We start from the raw sequence: 20,116 nt of genomic DNA, 5'->3' as shown, positions 1-20,116 counted from the left end.
GTAGACAACTCTAGTTCTTGACCTTACAGGGCAGTTGACCGTTCAATCCAGCAACTTCATAAATCACCTTTAATAGTTTCATTGTTGAGACAATTTCACAATATTGGCCCAATTTATTCTAATTTATAGCTTATTCGCTTAATAGTGACATAAAAATACAATAAGAGGTGTGCACAACTAATCATTGCACAATTAATAATTTCTGTCCTATTTTGGTTCGTAGAATCATGTAAACCAGATAAAACACGAGCCAAAGGCCTGTTTGTTATCTTGCAACGTCTTTCATGGTTTCAGATAGTTGAACGGTGTACCTCGAGAGGAAATAAAAATTTTTACACTATGCATTTTTTAAAAAATCAATTATTTTTTAAAAATGGAACCATGACCCTGCTCTAATACGTTCAGTTTTTCTCGCTTTTGTGTTTTTTGCTCTTTTTATTGTATGCTAATTCTCAGTTCAAGACAGCATCCTGGCGTTGTAGTAGTAATGCAAATAAAGGTCAACAAAATTAGCATGTAACAAAAGGGAAAATATATTTTATTAATATGTGAGAAAATTAATTGGCCTTTGAAAAAAATCAGGACCTCTGATGCGTTACACCACTGTCGTAAAACGTCTCTGTCTGGTGTTGCAATGGCGTTTGCTGCGACAGCACTTTGCGGCAGCAGGGAAATCGAGGAGAAAGCAGCGACTATCGTCGCCAGCGGAGATATTATCGCCTCAGTAATCCTCGGATTTATGCAATATTCGGTGAAGTAACGTGTATATTGATTTTATTTCCCTGCGCCTTGTGAATGAGATTGTGTTCAACGTTTTCCAAGCGTGAATCTCCACCTTAATGCGGTGGGATGGCCACAGTGCCGCCTGGGCCTAGTAGCGCACTGCCCGCATCCCCGGCTGAAGTTCCTCCTTTCCCCGGGGCTGGGAGCGCGGAGCCGGCGGGGGAAGACGGAGAGCCGGCCTCTCACAGGGACGAGTGTGTCCCCGCCGGTACAGGGAAGAAGTCTCAGCCGTTAACCGAAGTCAAAGGGTCGGTTAAGAAGAAGCAGAAAAACATGCTAGCCCGAGCTAGCCCGGCGGCGCTGCACCTTAAAATGCAAGCCCGGGAGCAGCAGCAGTTGAACGGCTTGGCCAGTCCCTCAGAGGACGCCGACGGCCACCAGCACACAGGAAACCGGCCTGACAACCCGAGACCGTCCGTGGACAACTGTGACAGCAGCGGCAGCAATGAGGAGGCTTCAGCCGCCAGAAACAATAGTGAGCACTGCCAACACGAAGGCCACAGCCCCTGCTCTAAAAACGGTAGTCACTCTCCCCTGGTTAACAACAGCATGAACGGGATGCCGGGGTTCACAAGAACTGAGGCGGCCCATATCCACCCCGAGGACGGAGGGAAAGAGGAGGAGTTTGACCACACGGAGCCCCCGAGACCGCCGAGCGACGTGCCGCCGGACGCCGCCGGGCCCGGCGGAGAGGAGAGCCCCGCTGACCTGCAGCAGCAGCCGCCAGCGGCAGAGCTGGCCCGGCTGGACCTGAGCAGCTCTCCTGGCCGAGCGGAAGAAGAAAGCCACGGCATCCGCTATGTCCGCTACGAGTCCGAGCTGCAGATGCCGTGGATCATGAGACTGATCACCAAGGACTTGTCTGAGCCTTATTCCATTTACACGTACAGGTACTTCATCCACAACTGGCCGCAGCTCTGCTTTCTGGTGAGTATGACACAACACGCCCCTAACTGTGAAGGAAATGTCTCCGTCCACCCTTTTAACTTCTTTAAAATAATGTGTGATCTACCCTTTTATCCCATGGACTCTGGTTGCAAGTCAGTTTTATTTGTATAGCCCAATACTACAACTTGCCTCAGTGGGCTTTACAATCTGTACAGCAATACAACATCCTCTGTCCTTTGACCCTTATTTTGAATAAGGAAAACTCCAAAATTCACACAGGAGAGAGAGAGAGACAGGACATCCTTCACACAGGACAGAGAGAGAGAGAGAGACAGGACATTATTCAGACAGGAGAGAGAGAGAGAGACAGGACAACATTCACATAAGAGAGAGAGAGACACATGAGGTGAGGCTGAAACTCCTATGGGATGAAGAACCAGATCCAACTGATTCTGGAAATGACACCGACCACCAGGGAAGCAGAGAGGGTTCCAGGATGGGTGATGATCCAGCAAAGAGATGCCTGAGAGAGAAAAGGGAGAACAAGGAGGAGAAAATAGGAAGAAAAGGGAGGGCAGGGTGGGAGGGGTGCAGCTTGGACACTCACGTGCTTGTTACCTGGAGTTGCATAGCATTATCGGGTGTGACTTCACACTCACAGCTCGCACATCGGACATAGCTCTGATGTGTGCTATAGATAAACACACACACAGTATGTAAATGACTCACTGAGACAGCACATTAGGTTGGAGTTTGTATAGCCTCGGTGTATGTGTCGACAAGGTCCAACTGTCGTGACAGCAAACCTTTTAGTTCATCAATAACGTCAGGGTCTCCTGTCAAGTCAGTTGTATACAGTTAATGAGGAAAAGAAGACTCTTAAAACTTTCAGCTGACTAAACCAGTCTCACCTCAAGGTCTATTCAGTAGCTGTTCTGCAGCTTTCGGCCACATCATGCAGTCTTTCTCAGTAGTTTGGGAGTGGGAGTTTGCCCACTTGCCAAGGAATTGTACATGTTCACATTTCCTTTTTTCTTTCACGTTTGCTCAATCTTTCAGTCTCAACCTTCATTTTCAGTTTTAGGAGACAGTAATGTGTTATATAACTAGGTGTTTGTGTGTTGCACATACAGTGTCCAGTGAAGGTTTTCTACTGCCTTTGTTTATCCCCTGGAGCCCCAAGGTCGTAAACTTCCCAGTTCCAGTCTAACTGGAACGCCGCATGTGACATAAGAGGAAGTGCCATGAAATAGAGGTCAGAGGTCAGCTAAGACAGCCGGCAGAACTGGCAGGATGACAGGGACTCTAGAGGAACCGTTGCTAGGTTTGCAGCGGCCACCCCAGCAGACACTCAGAGGCCCTAACAATTGCGAGTGTGTGTTTGTTTGTTTGTGTCACAGGCCATGGTGGAGCAGGAGTGTGTCGGAGCCATTGTATGTAAGCTTGACATGCACAAGAAGATGTTCCGACGTGGCTACATCGCCATGCTGGCCGTGGACTCGAAACACAGAAGGAAAAGCATCGGTGAGATCTCCGCTCCGCACAGTCCCAAACAGAACCGAACAGTCTGTCTCATCACAATCCTGAACCTAGACCAAGTCTTACAGCAGTGTCTCGCTTTCTTTGACAGCCAAATCTCTTTTATGCAAATGCGGCGTTTAGATAAATTATACACTCTGGGTTGCTGTGTAACATTATGTTTTACATTTGTTCCTCAGCTGATGCCTGCCTTATAGTATCAGACTCAAAGCCATTAAAAATAGAGAAACCGGGTGTTATATTTGTAAGAGGTTTTGTTTATTCACATGTCGTTACTTACTTGGGCTCTTCTATTCCAGGTACTAATCTGGTGAAGAAGGCCATCTATGCCATGGTGGAGGGTGACTGTGACGAGGTAAGATACCCACACTCATTTCCACTGCGAGGTGGACAGGGCTACACAAGACTCTCATTTCTGTTTCAAATATATAAATACATCCAGAGACTATTAAAGTCCCAGATAAGAGCCTGAAACACACTCACGACATTCACAAGGCTTTACACCTCAGTCATACGCAGAAGACGGTCTTGCATTTACTAGCACACATTGTACAGGAAATGTAGAAGAAACCAGAAATCTTTAGAAAATCAAGGTAATACCTAAAATGACTATTGATTATTAAAATAGACCTTTCTGACATTTGGTTCTTTGCTGTAGGTTTGTGTTGCCCTAAACCTTTACCTTTTGTAAGACAACTACATCCTTACACAATGATGTTTGGTTAATTCTTACTGTAACTGGGTCAACAGGAAAGTTTCTGTTTTATTTGTTTTTTTCCAAGGATTTAGTAATTCATAGCACATCCACTGTTCATTCTGATTGGGCATTGGGTAATTTTTAGCTTATCCTTCCTTTTTGATATTAGTATTGTGTTGATTTTGAACCTAAATATCATTAATTTCATCTGCTTTATGCTAATTCATGTTGGACACAGCTGTGATTCAAACTGCTGCTAGTTTTTCAAGGTCCAGTTTTCCCGCCCTGTCGTTCGCTTATCTAAGTTTGCTGGTAATCTTGTCAGCTGCTCTAAGCCTTAAAGTATCTACAAAATATTTCACTTATTCTGCTTCTCACTGAATAGTCGCATACTCACCCACGTGATTCTTACACACATACGCACCATCGTTTAAAAATCTCCAGAGAGAGCAGTTTTATGACGTAGAAATGAACCACAGTCTTAAAAATGGACAATGTGATTCACCACATAATTTTCTATCATTGGTATGATTGTCCAAACAAGGAGACAGAGTATGTCTTTTTTTTTTTTTTTTTTTTTTTTTGTAACAATTAAGCATTTAACAGCTTGTGACTGTTGACACTTAGGCTGCTTATTGTGGACATTTTGTGTGGATCAAGAACATCAAAATGAATCATTAATACTTCAGTCCTAGAAGCCAAAGGAGTGTGCATGTATCAATGGCTTAACAGATTGACAGCCCACTGACTCTAAAATTCATCTTTACTGACAAGTAAAGATTGATTGATTGACCTTCCAGGCAGCTACTGGTTTTTGGCTGTGCTGGAGCTCTCAAGCGTTTGTTTGGAAGAAGCGATTCTTTTTAGCAACTGACTCTTGTGCTGTAAATACTCCGTCGAACATAGCAACAAGAAAGATTTCAAAACCCTGTCTTGCAACTGCATTACCACATGATAACAACACACGTTTGAAAAATGTAGAAGTTGTGAATGTTCATTGTGATACATGACGGTTAAAATATTGGCTGTTTGACTTGTAAATTGTAGAGTAATTAATGGAAACTTAAGAGTTTCTGGAAAGGAAGAAAATCATTTTAAAGACTTGAGAACACGGGAAATGGTTCATAGCAAAGATTACAATGTTAAAGTATTCAGCCCTTCTTGGACTTGATAATTTTTTTATCATTTTAAAATATTGAATCACAGTGACTGCAAGTAGAACTTTTTATCACATATATTTTGTTGTTTCTACTAAATATTGACTTAAGGAGGGTGTGGATACTTCAGCAGCCAGTTACTTTAAGTTTCATACCTGTGTAGTAACACCTGTGTTTTGTCTGCTCTAAAAAATGTTTATACAGTTGTTGCTCCATGATGCGGTTAGCCTACCGTAGCATAAAGACTTTAAGCAGTAGGAAACAGTTAACGTAGCTCTGTCAAAGATGCATCCCAACAACTCCAAAACTGCCTTATTTACATGTTGTTTGTTTGTATTTAATACATCTAGAAATAGAGCATGTGACATTGTAGTTTAATAAGCAGTTAGCTTTCTAATTGAAGCTATTTTGGCCAACACCAGATAGACCAATAACTGAACATGTTGTGGTTGAGTTGCAGACTTCAAACACTTTGGTAATTTTGAACAAGCAAACCCTTTAACATATTGGTGAGTAGCTTGCTAGCTCAACATACAGCATGTAACTGAGATGGTTTTGGAGTTTTTAGACGTCGTTAGATATTGTTTTTATGTTCTTATGACAGAGGCTAACTCTTTTCCCTGCTTCCAGTCTTTATGCTAAATTATGATAAACATGTCATAGAGCTATCACTATACCATGCAGAAATATCAATACTTTCATTTGTTTCTTGATAAATAAGCAATTATGCTAAAGCAAAGTCCAGAAAAACTAAATAATTCTTTGTGGCAGGTTCTGAAATAAACCTAACACAATGTCTACAGGCGTAGTATGAGCAGCACCTTAGTAGAGCAGCAGCAGCAGCGAGCGCTCTGTGTCTACACACGAGGTGTTCAGGTACAATGTTGAGTGTAGGTCACCAGCTTTTTGGAAGCACTCAGAGCCCAATATACAATTGCTGTAGTTACACTCGTAAAATTGACTTGAAACGTAAAAATATGCTGTACATGGCCTGTGTAGACAGCGGTCTAAAAATGGAAAACGTATCTGTTCCGTCAGATGCGTATGAGATGAACAACTGAAAAACACATCTGAGACACTTTCACATGGTGTAACACAGATCAGTTAGTCTCATATTTCACAAAACAAAGCACTGACATGTCCGTCTTTTTGTCGACAGGTTGTATTAGAGACCGAGATCACCAACAAATCAGCCCTGAAGCTCTACGAGAACTTGGGTTTTGTCAGAGACAAGCGGCTGTTCAGATACTACCTGAACGGAGTGGACGCGCTGCGGCTCAAACTGTGGCTCCGCTAGAGGAAAGAAGAGGGGACAGGGGAGGACGGGACAGCAGGTGCTGTTCACCTCGTACACTATCAGCTTGACAGCCTCAGCTCTGCCCTGGTCATTTCACACTTATATACACAAACACACACACACACACACAGACACAGACACAGACACAGTACACGCACACACACCTGTGTACAAACATAAAGAGTATGCACATAGGTATGCATAGACACGCAAACACACCCTACTTTTGTCCTTGACCTCTGAACAACTGTTGTTTAGGCAGAAACAGACTAAAATCCCTCCAGATGTTTTCATGACGGGGCCCCTGATACTTTTTGTGACGAGGAGGGGGCGAGTGAGGGTGGTCTCTGGGATGACCTTGACTGGGGACTAGATGACCTTTTGACCTTCAAGCTTGGAATCCGCATTGAGCGGGACGTTCGGTGTGAGGCAGCTCCGGTGAGGACGTGCGTCCAAACCCCAGAGGACAGGGCACCACACCAAATCATCCTGCAGAACACAGGACAAAACAAACTAAAAGAAAACAACAACAACACGTGAAACAAGGAAGCGGGGGGCGGTAAAAACAGACTGGGAAGAAAATATTTGTGGAGTTTATTTTTGTGTTTCTTTTTTAACCTTGTAAGTTGGATGGGGGACGGAAAAGCTCTAGTATGACTGTGTGTTTGTACCGCCTCATGTTTTTTTGGAAAAGCAAGTGTTTGGTCTATTGTTGTGTGCATGTGTACGTGGCGTGGTTGGTTTCACTGTGAGCGAGTGAACGTGTTTGTGTGACTGTGCGAGCGCATGCTTGGTTGGAAATTTGTGCGTACTGTTTTCCCCCCCGATGTCTGTTTTTGTTTCCCCATCGTGTCCAGTGGGCGCGGCAGCTCCCTGCTGCTGTCTCCATCACCTGCCTCAGCCTCCAAGACTGAAGCTTGTAAAGATATGCATGCATTTATTTTAATGTGAGTGCGAGAATGAGCGTGAAGAGTGTGTGTGTGTGTGTGTGTGTTTACTAACCCAGTCTGAGGCTAACCCTCCGAACCCCTTCCTCTTGTTTGGTGTAAGCATGTTGGCGCAGAGCTGTTGATCGAAACAAAATCACTCCATTAGCACCTCAAACTTTGCCCAACCGGTGGATCTGCCACCTTTTTCGCTTCAGCGTCCTAAATCTCTCAGTTCATCAAACCCTGACGGAGTGTGGGTGACGAGTTTATTCTTTTTCTTCCTATTTTTGCAGATCAGAACTTGTTCTCCCCCAAATGCACTGCCAGCCGCTGCAAAATCCCCCCCCCCCCACACAAAAAAAAGGAGAAAATGGAGTCTTAAACAGACATCTTGCCAATGATGGTGTGGTCAAACATGTCCTAACCATCTCAGTTTACTCCTTTTTAGATTATCAGTCTGATTCTCCTCGTTGCAAGTGCCACTCAATCCATCAGCACTCTCCGCCACGTCTGCAATGATCCGCCCGCTAACAGGCGGTGCGCACACTGCGGTCTCGGCCCGCTTCTGGTCTGCCTCGGCACCAGACTGGAGGTGAAGTGTTACACGTGCTGGATTCCTGTTTGAGTATGCTGTGTGTGTGTGTGTGTTTATTTCTTGATTAAAAAAAAAAAAAAGGAAAATAGACAAGTATTCTTAGCAGATTATATTTTATTGTTTTTGTTCGCTTTCAGTTTATTTAGATTGTCTAATATACACCTGTATAACCTCACGCCGCCCATAAGCGGCTGAGTCCACAATGCACTTCCCAGGTGCCCTAGCTCGATGCACAACCAACCTCGCTAACATTTTAAGATCTCCAGCCTGGAACACTGGTCATAGATCCAATCCACACTAATTATGGCAAAGAAAGTTTGCTTTAACCGCTTTTGTTTTTCTTCAAAAGTAAAATGAACAATGGTCAGATGCACTTCTTTGGAAATTGCTGCAGTGTGTATGTGTAAGTTTGAATGTGTCTGTGTGTGTCTCTCGTTATTTTGACAATGGTGTGGATCTGTTCTGATAGACTTTTTATTCTCTACTTTCAGAGGCCCCGCACAGTAAAATCCCTAGCTTTTATGGTGCTGTGTTTTGTTCCAGCCTAATAAGGACAACAGGACGTGTTAATAGGAAGGAACAAAAGCACACACTGTTTTTTTTGCTGTTTTTTTTTTTTTTTTTAAAGCTTTCCAGGATTCTGGTTCGTGCCTGATGCGATAGAGAGAGAAAGGAGACAGATTGGTTGATAGCTACGGGGAGAATAAACCCCTAAGTCGGCTTTGATTCGTCAAATTTGGAAACAACCTTCACGTCGGGTTGTAATTGCAATTTCAGCTAGATTTTTGTTTATCTAGTATTTCAAATTATGCAATTTGGACATCTGTGTGCTTTTATCCTGCTTACAAGCACTGAAAGAAACTGACATGTGGCACAACTGAAAATCCAAATATTGTCTACAGAACAAACAAAAGTCTCCAGCAAAACATTCATACTGATCATATATTTTTAAGGATTTAAGGACGGATGAGTGACACTACAGGACCCTGCTCACAGTTTAGGTTTCTTTCCCCTTTCAGCGGTTCAGCTGAACTTTTACACCCCAGGAGCCCTTGACTGGAAGGGAGAGTAGATGTTTACAGAGTTGCCACCCACCATAACAGCCTGTGTATGTTTGTGTCTGTGTGCATTTGGAACAATGGATCAGATGACCTATTTTCTTTTGTTTTTTGTTTTGTGTTTTTTTTTTTTTTCAGATTTGTATAAGAGTGTTGTTCTATTCATTGGATATATTGAGAGCATGTTTTTTTTTTTTTTTTTTTTTTGTGAATCATCTGTTGGGAGGGGCGATTTGGTTGATTTATCAGATTTTTTTTTTTTTTTTTTTTTAATTTCTGTGCAACTTTAGCCCATCCAGAGATGTTACAAAGAAGGTGATGAGCAGTTCATTGTGGGCATACAAAACTATTTGGACCGTGAACGCCGACTATTTGCTTTTCTGCTCATCTGACGCTGTTTAGATTTCAATTTCCACCCTGTTTCAAACTCCTTCCGGTTTATTCTGGAGGTTAAAATCTTGTGTCCCTGCGTCGGACACTTGTTCCCCTCACTGTCTGGGCCTTTAACACAGTGACTACTGATGGATGAAAGGACAGGATAGGTGACACCTTAACAAATAAACCTATCTCGTTCTATCAAACCAGTTGTCAACATAAGGAGGTGTTTTAGATTTTGAAGGAAAGGGGTCTGCTATCTACTTTGTGTTATAATCCTGTGAAACTCTGGCAGTTCCACTGGGTATAAGGGCATTACAGCCTGCCACACTGAGCCAAAGGGCTCTGTTTAGATCATGATCACAGACTGAAGGGCTTCGTCATCAATATCAGTTAGTAGCCATGGCTTGTGGTGTCGGGTACTTTTACCCGGCTCTCACAGACAATGTCTCCTCTGCATTTGGAATTAGTTGTAAGTTTTGACACAACATGCCAGTTCAGTGTTCACAGATGCTTTTTTTTTTTTTTTTTTTTTTTTTTGTCTTCACCCTGGATGTCCGCTGCGCTGCCCAGGTGGCTTATTCTAACAATCCCACCCTCCCTCTTCTCTGTCCTCACCCGGGGCGACATCTACCATCCTATATTATAAAATTCCCCCAGAAACCAGATTATTGGTAGTAACATTTGTCTCGGAAGTCATGCTGCACCACAAAATGCTGTGGTCCCCAAAAACAGCCAACCAACCACAGGGGTTCCCTGCAAGTCTCTTCGGGGCGGCAAGCACCGCCTCCACCGCCATCCACCAAGTGTGCAAAGGGGAGAGCAAAAAAGGTTTTTTTGCATGTCAGATTTCTGTTTCCCCTGTTCCTCTTCCCCGTCCCCTCTCTTGATTTTGATCTGGAAATGTCCGATAGCTTTTATTTAATGTGGAAAAAGAACACAGAAATAAATTATTTGATTTTTTTAATGCTGTAAACTGGGTTATCTTGTCTGCTGTCTGGAGTGGGTTTCATTTAAAACAGTCGGTATTTTAAGAAAGAGACACAATCAGACATCTGAAAGAATTGTTTATTTGATCACATCTGGTTTCATATCTACATAAATAGACAAAAAAGTGTCACTATTTTACATCACACTTACTCTAAAACAGTATTATTGCATATACACAGGCAGTTGTACATGAAGCATATCAGATGGCTCATGAAGTTACAGAAAATATATTTACTTTAAACAAAAGACTGGCTCAAATGAAGTGTTACAAATATTTCTTGCATCTTTTCTGTTTCTGAACTACAGCAGAAGAGATGTTTCTATTAAATAAATGAATCCTTTTTTTTTTGTTTCTCTCAAGTCATGAAGTAAAGACTCAAAACCTGATCTGACTCGTTGCATCTCATCAACGTGACATTCTGAGCTAAACATGTCCGACTAAATGTCTCCTGTATCTGCTCTGTTCTGAACCAGATTAAAACACAGAAAACACTACTGTGCAAACTGAGCTGGTTAAAAAAAAACACTTATTGTGAAAATATTAACTACCCCAGTGTCTTCAATGTTTGTGCTTTTCCAGCCAACAGAAACACTTGATTCATTATAAAGAAGTTTCTGCATTAAGTCTGTGTATGAATAGACTTTGACATAGTCATGCATTTAGAAAAAAAGTGGCAAAAGAATGAGTTCATATGAGTCCTTATACAGAGTTATATTGTACGTCTATTGTACGTATTATGCTACATACTTCTATAGGATGGTATTTCAGATGTGCTTCTCACAGTAACTTTTATGAGCCTTGAATAAAACATTTACACGAAATTCACATTTAAACACAAATATTAATGCAAATGAATCTCAAGTGAAGGTTTCTAAAAATGTTTGGAAATCTTTCTTAGAGAGAATAGTTCAAATTTTTGGGAAATGCACTAATTTATTGTTGAGAACTGGATGAGATGATCAATAACTAGGATGGCAAAGTCATAATGACGCGCCCTATTCTACTAGTACTTAGAGTACTCTACCTTCATTGGTTGGGTTTAGGCATGAGGAGTGAGATTGCTTAGGGTTAGGGCTTGACTTCGCCATCCTAGAAGAAAAAAAATTGCGTACGATACGTATGAAGCTACCACTGGTAGCCGCTTAGATTAGATTAGCAATAATCTCTTTAAACAGATATCTGCATAGCCGATGGGTTTCGAGATTGGATTAGTAGGGAAATAGCTAGCTTGGCTCTGTCCTAAAGTAACAAAATCCACGAACCAGCGCCCCTAAAGCTCACCAAATGAACACAATATATCTCATAGCTATAGAAAAAAACTAAGTTTAAAAATGTGACTTAATCGTTTTAAAGGACCAATGTATAGGATTTAGTGGCATCTAGCAGTGAGGTTGCAGATTGCAACTAACTGAATGCCCCCTCCATCCCCCCCTTCTCTCCTTCCAAACATGTTAGGAAAACCTACGGTGGTTGTATAAAATGCGAAAGGCCCTCTCTAGACCCGGTGTTTGATTTGTCCCTTCTGGGCTACTGTAGAAACATGGCAGTGCAACATGACGGGCTCCATGGAAGAGGACCTGCATCCTATGTAGATATAACGGGCTCAAGTAATGAAAAAACTATTCTTATTTTCAAGTGATTATATACTAATTAAAACATGAATATTGTGCCAGTATATCCCCCTAAATCTTACACACTGGTCCTTTAAGGGCCTATTTCTTTACCTGTAGTCACTGCTCCTGGCACTGCTGTAGTCTGGTACATAACCACCTGTAAAACCGCTACTATTTAGTTTTTATACGCATTAAACAGACACGATATAATGTGTTCATTAGTGAGCTTCAGAGGTGCTGGTAGGCAGGTTTTGGTACCTTTGGACAGAAGCGTGCTAGCTATTTCACTCTGTTTCCAATCTTTAAGCTAAGCTAAGCTAACCGGCTGCTGGCTTGATCATCTCATTTAATTCACGGCAAGAAAGCCAATAAGCAAATTTCCCAGAACTATTACTTTAAATATCCTTAATGTGTAGCTAGAAAGAAAACTTTATTTACACTAACACGACTGACCCCAAGTCGGCTACATATACAGTACATATATTTACATTGTTTATGTAATGTAGCGTTTCTACAGCCCTTTTATTACTTGACAGAGAACCTGCTGGACCGAAACTCCACAAATCCTCAATTTACCAGCAACACTTTCTGGCTGTTGATACCCCTGCATACTTTGTCTTTAGGAGCAGCAATTTTATTTATTTAATTTTTTATGTCAAAGTGCATCACACTAGCCCTGCCAAGCCTTTAGAGTCAACATCACCTGACAACATTCAGAAAAGTGCTCACATTGGTACTTTTAGAAAGGGGGGGAGGGAAGGGGGGGGGGGGGGGGGGGGGGATACAAAGCTGACCTTTGTGCAGCCTGTGCAAATTGTGCCCTATACTCAGTCACACTCTGTGGAACAGATGAGTCATTGCCAAACAGCCCAAGGTGATTGGAGATGCGGTAGTCATAGCGATGGTGATGTTCGCCGAGCCTCCTGAAACAGGAGCATCAGCCAGCATCAGGGTGTCATCAGAACTCGTCCTCGGAGCTGTCGGCCAGTAGCATGGCCTGGTCCTGACGACTGGTGCCAGGCTCGTGAGGTTGCTTAGGATGAAAAATTAAATCATTTACATCTCACTGTCTGGCAGGCAAACCACGATCTTTCTAATCATCCCTCCTCACTGTTATCCGATACACAACAATAAGTGATTAATACAATAGGGGTATTGACCTCTGGCTGTCTGACCTTCCTCCTCTGGTGTTTGAAGCTGTTCCTCCTCTTGCGGTGAATCATCCTGATGCTGTAGAGGGCACCGACGATTAGCAGGGCCCCTGTGATGCCGATGCCCACAGGGGCCAACATCCCAGACACATAGCCCGCCTGCCGAGAGTGGAGACACAGAGGTCAAAATGGAGGTACATAGAGCCAGTAGCTGGGTTATAAATATGTCTAGTGTGGGTAAATCCATTTAATCTCCACCTAAGTTATCTTATCTAACAAATCTCAATTATTTCACAAATTCTCACCACTGGTTGACATTTTTTTGATTGAAAAACAAGACTTTTCAAGGACAGTAGGGGGCAGTCTTACCTTTTCTCTGATCAGCTCTACCCAGCTACGCACTGGAAGAAAAGAGCCATAAATTTAGCAAAGCCACAAACTACAAGACTCTTTGTTTCCGTCTATGTGTAGCTTGGTCATTTTTATGATGGCAGCAAATGAAACAGTCTAAGGCAGGTAAAAGGATGAAGTATAAATGTGTGTTTTCATGCTCTCTCATACTCAGCCCCTGGTTGCGTTGAACCCAGACAGGAGGTGGAGGAATGAGGCTGTATGGAGGCTGCGTTGAGGATGTCTTAGGGGTTTCTGTCAGGTCTTCTTCGCTCTCTTCTTCCACCGATTCCTCCGAGTTCTCATCCTCATCATCCTCATCTGGCTCCTCTGTGAGGAACAAAGCGGAAGAAGGAAGGATCACTCTAGTCTCGTAGCTTTTCCACTCATTGATGGTTGAGATTTTTTTTAAAAAAATGATATTTAAAATGAAATAGTCTCAGTGGGCAATAAAACTCATCTTACCCTCAGACTCCATCTCCTCTAACCCTGATCTGGATTTATGCACAGGCTGACGGGTTGCCATGGTTACTGTTGTCGTAGCATGCTGGAAGGATGAGAGTGAGGGGTCACTGGTTGGCAGGTTTTCTTCGAGGTTTGGTGTCCTCGCTGCATCTACGCGGCACAAATCACACAGCACAAGGAGAAAACAAGAGTAGTGGAGGTTTTCACACAGTTTTTACAACCAAAGCTCATTTTCATAATGTGTGAGAGACGAGATGCCTGTTTAGATTCGGGTGAACTCAATCAGTCAGACATTCAACAAATGCATCTGCAAAAATGAATCTATTTACAAATCACATTACACTACTGTGCTTTAAATGACAGAAAACTACTTTGCAGATGATGCAAATGTTTAGACTGATGAATTCCTCCTTATTTAATGTGCGTTCTTAACTGTCTGTGTTGCCATTGGTGCCAGTTCATGTCAAAGTCAAATAAACTTGGAATAAACTTGGACAGACTTGAAACTTGGCAACAATAAAAAAAAAAGTAATATCTAATTACTATAATAGGATTTAAGAAATGTTAAACCTAAAGGTCAGATGCCAAGCAGCATTATATTTGCAAGTTATGTTGTAAATTCAAACTTGAAAGGTGAATATTATTCAAACGTGGACATTGTTAAATGCACAAATAATGTGGTAGCTTCTTACATTAAAGTAGTTTCTAGCAGCAGACTCTTAAAGCTCCCCTCCAGACTTTTTAAAGATATAAGTAAAATACTCTATTTTGAATAAGAATTTGGGTCTCATATGGTTTTCCCCACAAAAAAAGTTAAATTATCTTGTTAAAATCCTTAAAATTACATCTACTCCCTCTCCCTCATTAAAAATTACAGAATCTATGAATATGCAAATATTTTTCAGTTCAAAAGTTTAACTACTAGACACAAGATGTCTCCTACTTTGCTGTTAAGTCTGTTCTCAGTGTTTGTGCACTGGAGGCTTCAAGTTTTCACATCACACTTGTGTAAGCTGCATACTGGACCATGATTGGCTCCAAACTAGTTGTGATGTCACAAATCATGTTCGTAGGCCCACCCCTTAAAATCTGATTTTCAGTGAGCTCAGAGAAACTTTCCACTTTCAGCAGATAAAGTGAAAACAGCCTTCAAGTGTCAAACTCTGCACATACATCATTCTGCACAGTGAAGCTAAAACATCCAACTGTAGGAACAAAAAGGAAAAATACATTTTTGATCAGAGGGGGACTTTAAGTTTGAGATGTTTTCCATCAACCAATCAAAAGACCTTCATGCAGGCGAATGTTTACAGATAAATCACCTGTGTCACGCTAACTCTAAAATCTCTAAATTTGTGATTTGAATGTAGCGTGGTCCCTTAATTCAAGAGCCTCATGTTGACATTGAGATTCAAAGTCCTGTCACATCACTTCTCTCACCTTTATCAGAGGGATCCTCCGACAGTCCTGGCTCAGTTCCACCACGACGCTGCAAAAGAGACGGAACTGAGGAGCCTATCGGCTCTGGGAGCTCGGCGCCGGATGTCTGCCAAGGTGACGTCCAGTCTGGCATCAGTAGGGGCGGAGCCTGCGAGGGACCATCACTCTCTGTCTCCACAGTGACCAGCTGGTCAAGGTCCACCTCTGACAGAGGCATGCCTCTGGTCGCCATGGCAGCAGGAGGCTGAGGGCTCCCGGGCACCAGGGTGACTGCCGCCACTGCTGCTCCCGCTGCTGCCCCCTCTGGAGTGACATCTTCAAAAGGCTCAAAGATGAGAGGGAGAGACTCTGATGACATGGTACCTTCTGTGGCTTCATCCTGAGACAGCGGGACCACAGTGTCCACTGTAGTTGCGTCAACACAAGCACACAATCAGGGTCATGATACATAGCATGAGGATTTCAATTCCAAAGGGCAGAATTGTTTGGACCTTTTGTTAAATGTCAGAAGAACATTGTAGTCTGAAAAACTTTAGTGCTTATGTTGGGTTGAATTCAGTGAGGGAACCAGGGAAAATAAACGACGCCAAGTTGATCTTACAGTTTTCAGCTCTGCACGTAACTCTGCTGATAGTTAAAATTAAAAATGTATAAGTTGTTCAGCATATAGCACTTAAGTATTTATGTCAGAATGCAGCTTTCTGAAAAAGGTGCCTTTTTTGGACATGCAATTTTCTCATTAGAGGCACTTGTACTCTCTGAGAGCCGAGTTCACAGTGTAGCTCAGACACAATGAAAAAAAGGGTTGTTTAAAAAGATGGTTCTTTTCTAGATAAGAGTCTACCGCGGGGGGGCTCACAGGAGAAACTGTTACTGCATTACTGCATCTCTCAGGCGTTTTTTTCCTTTAGTCCAAAGCATTTCTAAAGCTAGTGAGGGGGGAAAAAAGTAAAAATACTTATAAATCCTTTTACATAATACCGTTTTGGGAATTGAGGTTTTTTTGTGAGCTTCCTTTCTGTTGGGAGGAAGCTTCATCAAACAGACAATCCCCCTATGGAAGGCAGGAACACATATTGGCTCAGACAGACTCCTTTAATCCATTTCCCTCTTCTGACTCTCTGAATAATAACCTGCCTGGTTCTTTACAATATGAGGAGTGTGAAGGGTGAGAAAGAAAGAGAAGAGATTTGGGTGTGTGTGTGTGTGTGGGGGGGGGGGGGGGGGGGGGGTATAGATAGAGAGGGGTTGAATCCTCCAAAGACTTGTATAACACACCCCGCCACCAGCCTTTTTTCCTGGCAGTTGTCAGGTCAGGAATAGAAAGTAATTAGACTGCCACGGGTCCCAGCTGGGGTTCAAAGTGGAGCGTGGAAAAGCGGGCGCCTTCTTTGCCAATCATCAAAGGCAATCTCAGCCGCTAGATGTGTCGTTTTCATTTCCCGCCGCACTTTTTAATGAAGCCTCCTGAAACCCTGCGAACTCCAGCAAGCCGTAAAATACGGTTTGTTGTGGAAGAAGTTCTCATCGGGTGACAATGACTGCAGAGCATTACCTTACACCACTTCAGAGGGATTCTGTGTGTCTCAAGTTTCCATACATGGAACTAATTACCCATGAAAAAGAGTTTTTACCCAAATGTTTTCATTTCCCCGCAACATTAATTATGCTTTTCTAATTTTTTTTAGACTTACCGCCACTTGGTCTGGCAGCCTCAGTCCAAAGGCTTTCAAGGCCGTCCTCTCTTGGCACCAGGTTTGGTCCAATTTCAGGCAACAGGGGGTCTGGGAGTGTGGATATTGTAGCTCCATCGTGGCCCCACATTGACAAAGAGGTCCGAGGGGAGGCGAAGACAGAGGGAGGGATGGGGCTGTGAGAGGTCAGTCTCTGGATCCGCACCAAGGGATTTGAAGGTTCTGTGGATGACGGCCAGCTTGTTTCTGTGTCTTTACCTTGTAGAGAATCCCCATCTTCAGGTAGTTTTGTTCTGTCCTCTCCACTTTGGCTATTCTTTTGTTTCTCCTGGGTAAGCTCTTTACTCAGGCTTGACGCCTCCGTCTGCGGTGGTGCTGCAGAGGAGGCCGAAAATCCATCTGGAGTCAATCTTGGTGTACTAAGAGCCATGTGTGACTGCTTCCTTTCACCTGTGGGAGTTAATACAGGCTCCTTTGTGCTCTCTGGATCAGCAGACAACACTGAATCTACCTCTGACTGTCTGTGAGCGTCTCCCATCTGAGACGCACCCCCGACCTTCTTTACCTCACTGCTTTGGCTCCATGCTTCTCCACCAGCCACACTCGGCCTAGATCTTCCATCAAGGCTGTCCCCGTTTTCTGTCTGCGTCACTGGAGCTATCCCCTCAGGTCCTGTTCTGCGTCCATGTGAGCCAGCCCCTCCTCCTGCACCTACATTCAATATTGGGCCATTTAGATCTTCTTTATCTGAGGGTTTAGACTCTGTGGGGTGAGTTGTCACTGAGCTGGCGCACTGCCCGTCACAGCTGCTGTCCTGCGTGGGGGTGAAGTTTGGGAGGTGGACAGGGTTTCCATAGACACAGAGACAAGTACCAGCCAGGAGGAGGAGGCGATGGTGCGTCCCGGACATCAGCATCTCTGTCTCGTCTCAATGCCTGGTGAGAGTGGATGCAAATGATAAATGCTAATAGGCTTAACTGAGGTGTAAACAACTCCCCTCCTACAACTTCTACGCTTTGGCAACCAGACAGAGAGTCTCAGCAGAAGTGGAGGTGTCTGGAGAGGACGATAGGTGGAAGGGCACACATTACAAAGGTGTGCAATGGCAGATTAAAGGGTCAGAATGCCAAGTGTTTTTCATTTGAGAACTTCACATGGCCTGTGATAAGCACAGAGAACAGGATTAACTGTGCGTCTCTGCCCGCCTTTGCTTTGATGCTGCGGTTGCACCGTTCTGAATGGCTCAGCTAATTCGGATGAAATTCCTTTTCATCTCAGACTCCTCTGAACGTTTTGTATAAACAGAAGGAAACACAGGGACGTGTACACGCGTACACACACACACACACACACACACAGAGGGAGAGTGACAAACACAGAGAGAGAGGGAATCTGACACAGCAATCCTTAGCACCCCTCCGCACTTCACCTATAAATAGCAGCAGGTTTTCTATCCTCTAGGATCCTCTTCAGATGGATCCACCAATGTTGAATTTGTACTTTAATCCAGACCTGCACCTCTTTAAAAATAGGACAATTTTCAAAACAGAACATATGCACATGACCAAATGCTACATTTGATCAAAAACAAATCAGTCTGTGTGAGTCAAATCTTTGTGTGTGTGTGTATGTGGCACATTTGTTGCTTCTCCGATGTGATAGCAATAATCAATCAATCACAGCTGTAGAAAATGAAACAGACAGAAACGACACGTTAAAAATCCGCTATGTTAATAAATAATATGATAAAAGGGTGGCACCCATCCATATTGCCTGAGTCAGACGAGCGTCTGAGAGAAATCATCATCATCAAGCTCTGCTGATGCACAGTCCATCAATGTCACAGTACAACCCCACTTTTCTGCCTGCGCACCTCCCCTGTGATCAATGCACGGAGCTGCCGGTTTGATCATGCAGTCCACACCACCTGACGACAGAAGCGCTCGAGCATATGGACTGTAAACAAATTCACACTGCGGTGTTGAATCCCATTTCTCCCGTCTGACTGCACAGGATTATCATATTGGGGTTATACATACGCTCACATTGACTATATGCACCCCCCCTCCACCCCCCCCAAATCGAAGCACTCATCATATTCTGGTATTGAGAGCAAAATTTACATAAGCGAACAATTAAAGTCGCATATGGCTAAAAATAAAACTGCCTTTACCTTCCAGAGTTCATGACGGATATGCTTTGCCCGGAGGATGCAGAGCTTCTCTTGCAGCTTGCACAAAAATGCAAGACGCACGAATACAAATTCGGGGTAGTCTTGCGTGGAAAGCAAGCTGAAGGAGAGGCTTGTTGTTGTGCAGCTCAACGTCACAGACTGAAAGTCTCTGTCTTCTCTACGTGTGTCCGCCCGCCCGGGCTTCTGAAGTGCTGCCACCAAATGCTTCAAATCTGCACGGATTCATTAAAACTGACGGGTTCAGCCTCTGATTTGTGATAACTGTGCAATTCCTTTCCGCTACATCAATTCCTTGTTGTATAATCAGCAGTTCATTTTTCGCCTGCACTGTCTACTTTGATAGTTTTTTCCTTGTCTTATTAAACAGGCCATGTCAGACACCTGGTGGTGCTGATTGGACAGCTCCTTAACCTTAAGTTAAAGGTCGCCTGCTCGTCATTGAGAATAGGGGAGACCAGGGACATTTGTAACACAATTTCCTTACTAGTAGTGTTAATTTTGTCAGCTATTTTTTAATTTAGTCTTAGTCTTAGTCCTTGTTAGTTTTTATCATATTTAGTCAACATCATCCTGTTTTTTAAGTCAAGTTTTAGTTGACTAAAAGTCATTTTAGTCTTACCTTAGTCAAAGAAAAACTATTTTAGTATAGTTTTAGTCAATGAAAACTGTTGATATTTTAGTCTTTTTTTAGCCATCACATTATATTGAACATTTCAGTCAATCTAGTTGAGCCAAAACCAATAATTTTTTTCATTTTAGTCAAACTTATTTCACATAAGATTTTGTCTCATCATTATCTGATGAAGAACACAGGTTCAATGATTAAGAATGCAGCTCTGCAGAAGGTGTCTGGTCTGATG

The 20,116-nt window shown here is 43.0% G+C and overlaps 2 protein-coding genes across 4 annotated transcripts; one reads left to right on the top strand and one right to left on the bottom strand.

Annotated features, from left to right (window-relative positions):
* The first annotated feature begins 648 nt into the window (after positions 1–648).
* naa30 (N-alpha-acetyltransferase 30, NatC catalytic subunit) lies at positions 649–13,727 on the top strand. 2 transcript variants are annotated; one of them, XM_067571951.1, is made up of 5 exons: positions 649–1,710; positions 3,072–3,195; positions 3,510–3,565; positions 6,224–6,398; positions 13,639–13,727. In XM_067571951.1, the coding sequence occupies exons 1-4, from the start codon at positions 850–852 to the stop codon at positions 6,359–6,361; spliced, it is 1,179 nt and encodes a 392-aa protein (XP_067428052.1). In that variant the 5' UTR covers positions 649–849; the 3' UTR covers positions 6,362–6,398; positions 13,639–13,727. The 2 variants fall into 2 exon arrangements, with proteins under 2 accessions (XP_067428052.1, XP_067428051.1); XM_067571950.1 differs by lacking the exon at positions 13,639–13,727 and having other exon boundaries at positions 6,224–10,294.
* On the bottom strand, positions 10,369–19,841 carry LOC137169014 (armadillo-like helical domain-containing protein 4). Of its 2 annotated transcripts, XM_067571948.1 has the most exons (8): positions 19,236–19,841; positions 17,063–17,997; positions 15,369–15,773; positions 13,929–14,078; positions 13,635–13,793; positions 13,443–13,474; positions 13,083–13,232; positions 10,369–12,955 (listed from the first exon to the last, which is right to left on the bottom strand). In XM_067571948.1, exons 2-8 carry the CDS (start codon positions 17,976–17,978, stop codon positions 12,881–12,883), a joined length of 1,887 nt encoding a protein of 628 aa, XP_067428049.1. In that variant the 5' UTR covers positions 17,979–17,997; positions 19,236–19,841; the 3' UTR covers positions 10,369–12,880. The 2 variants fall into 2 exon arrangements, with proteins under 2 accessions (XP_067428049.1, XP_067428050.1); XM_067571949.1 differs by having other exon boundaries at positions 17,063–19,841.
* Positions 19,842–20,116: the final 275 nt, after the last annotated feature.

This window comes from Thunnus thynnus, chromosome 18 (assembly GCF_963924715.1).
Source record: "Thunnus thynnus chromosome 18, fThuThy2.1, whole genome shotgun sequence".
Taxonomy (NCBI): Eukaryota; Metazoa; Chordata; class Actinopteri; order Scombriformes; family Scombridae; genus Thunnus; species Thunnus thynnus.
The sequence above is the reverse complement of the archived record's forward strand: the minus strand, read 5'-3'. Positions and strand labels throughout refer to the sequence as shown.

Bases quoted from the DNA above. Each gene is read 5' to 3' on its own strand.
- naa30 (XM_067571951.1), top strand. From the start codon at position 850: ATGGCCACAGTGCCGCCTGGGCCTAGTAGCGCACTGCCCGCATCCCCG. The intron at 3,196-3,509 runs GTGAGATCTCCG...CTTCTATTCCAG, and splicing joins ACACAGAAGGAAAAGCATCG to GTACTAATCTGGTGAAGAAG. The intron at 3,566-6,223 runs GTAAGATACCCA...TTTTGTCGACAG, and splicing joins TGGAGGGTGACTGTGACGAG to GTTGTATTAGAGACCGAGAT.
- LOC137169014 (XM_067571949.1), bottom strand. From the start codon at position 17,978: ATGCTGATGTCCGGGACGCACCATCGCCTCCTCCTCCTGGCTGGTACT. The intron at 15,774-17,062 runs GTAAGTCTAAAA...ACGCAACTACAG, and splicing joins GGCTGCCAGACCAAGTGGCG to TGGACACTGTGGTCCCGCTG. The intron at 12,956-13,082 runs GTCAATACCCCT...TTTCATCCTAAG, and splicing joins GGAAGGTCAGACAGCCAGAG to CAACCTCACGAGCCTGGCAC.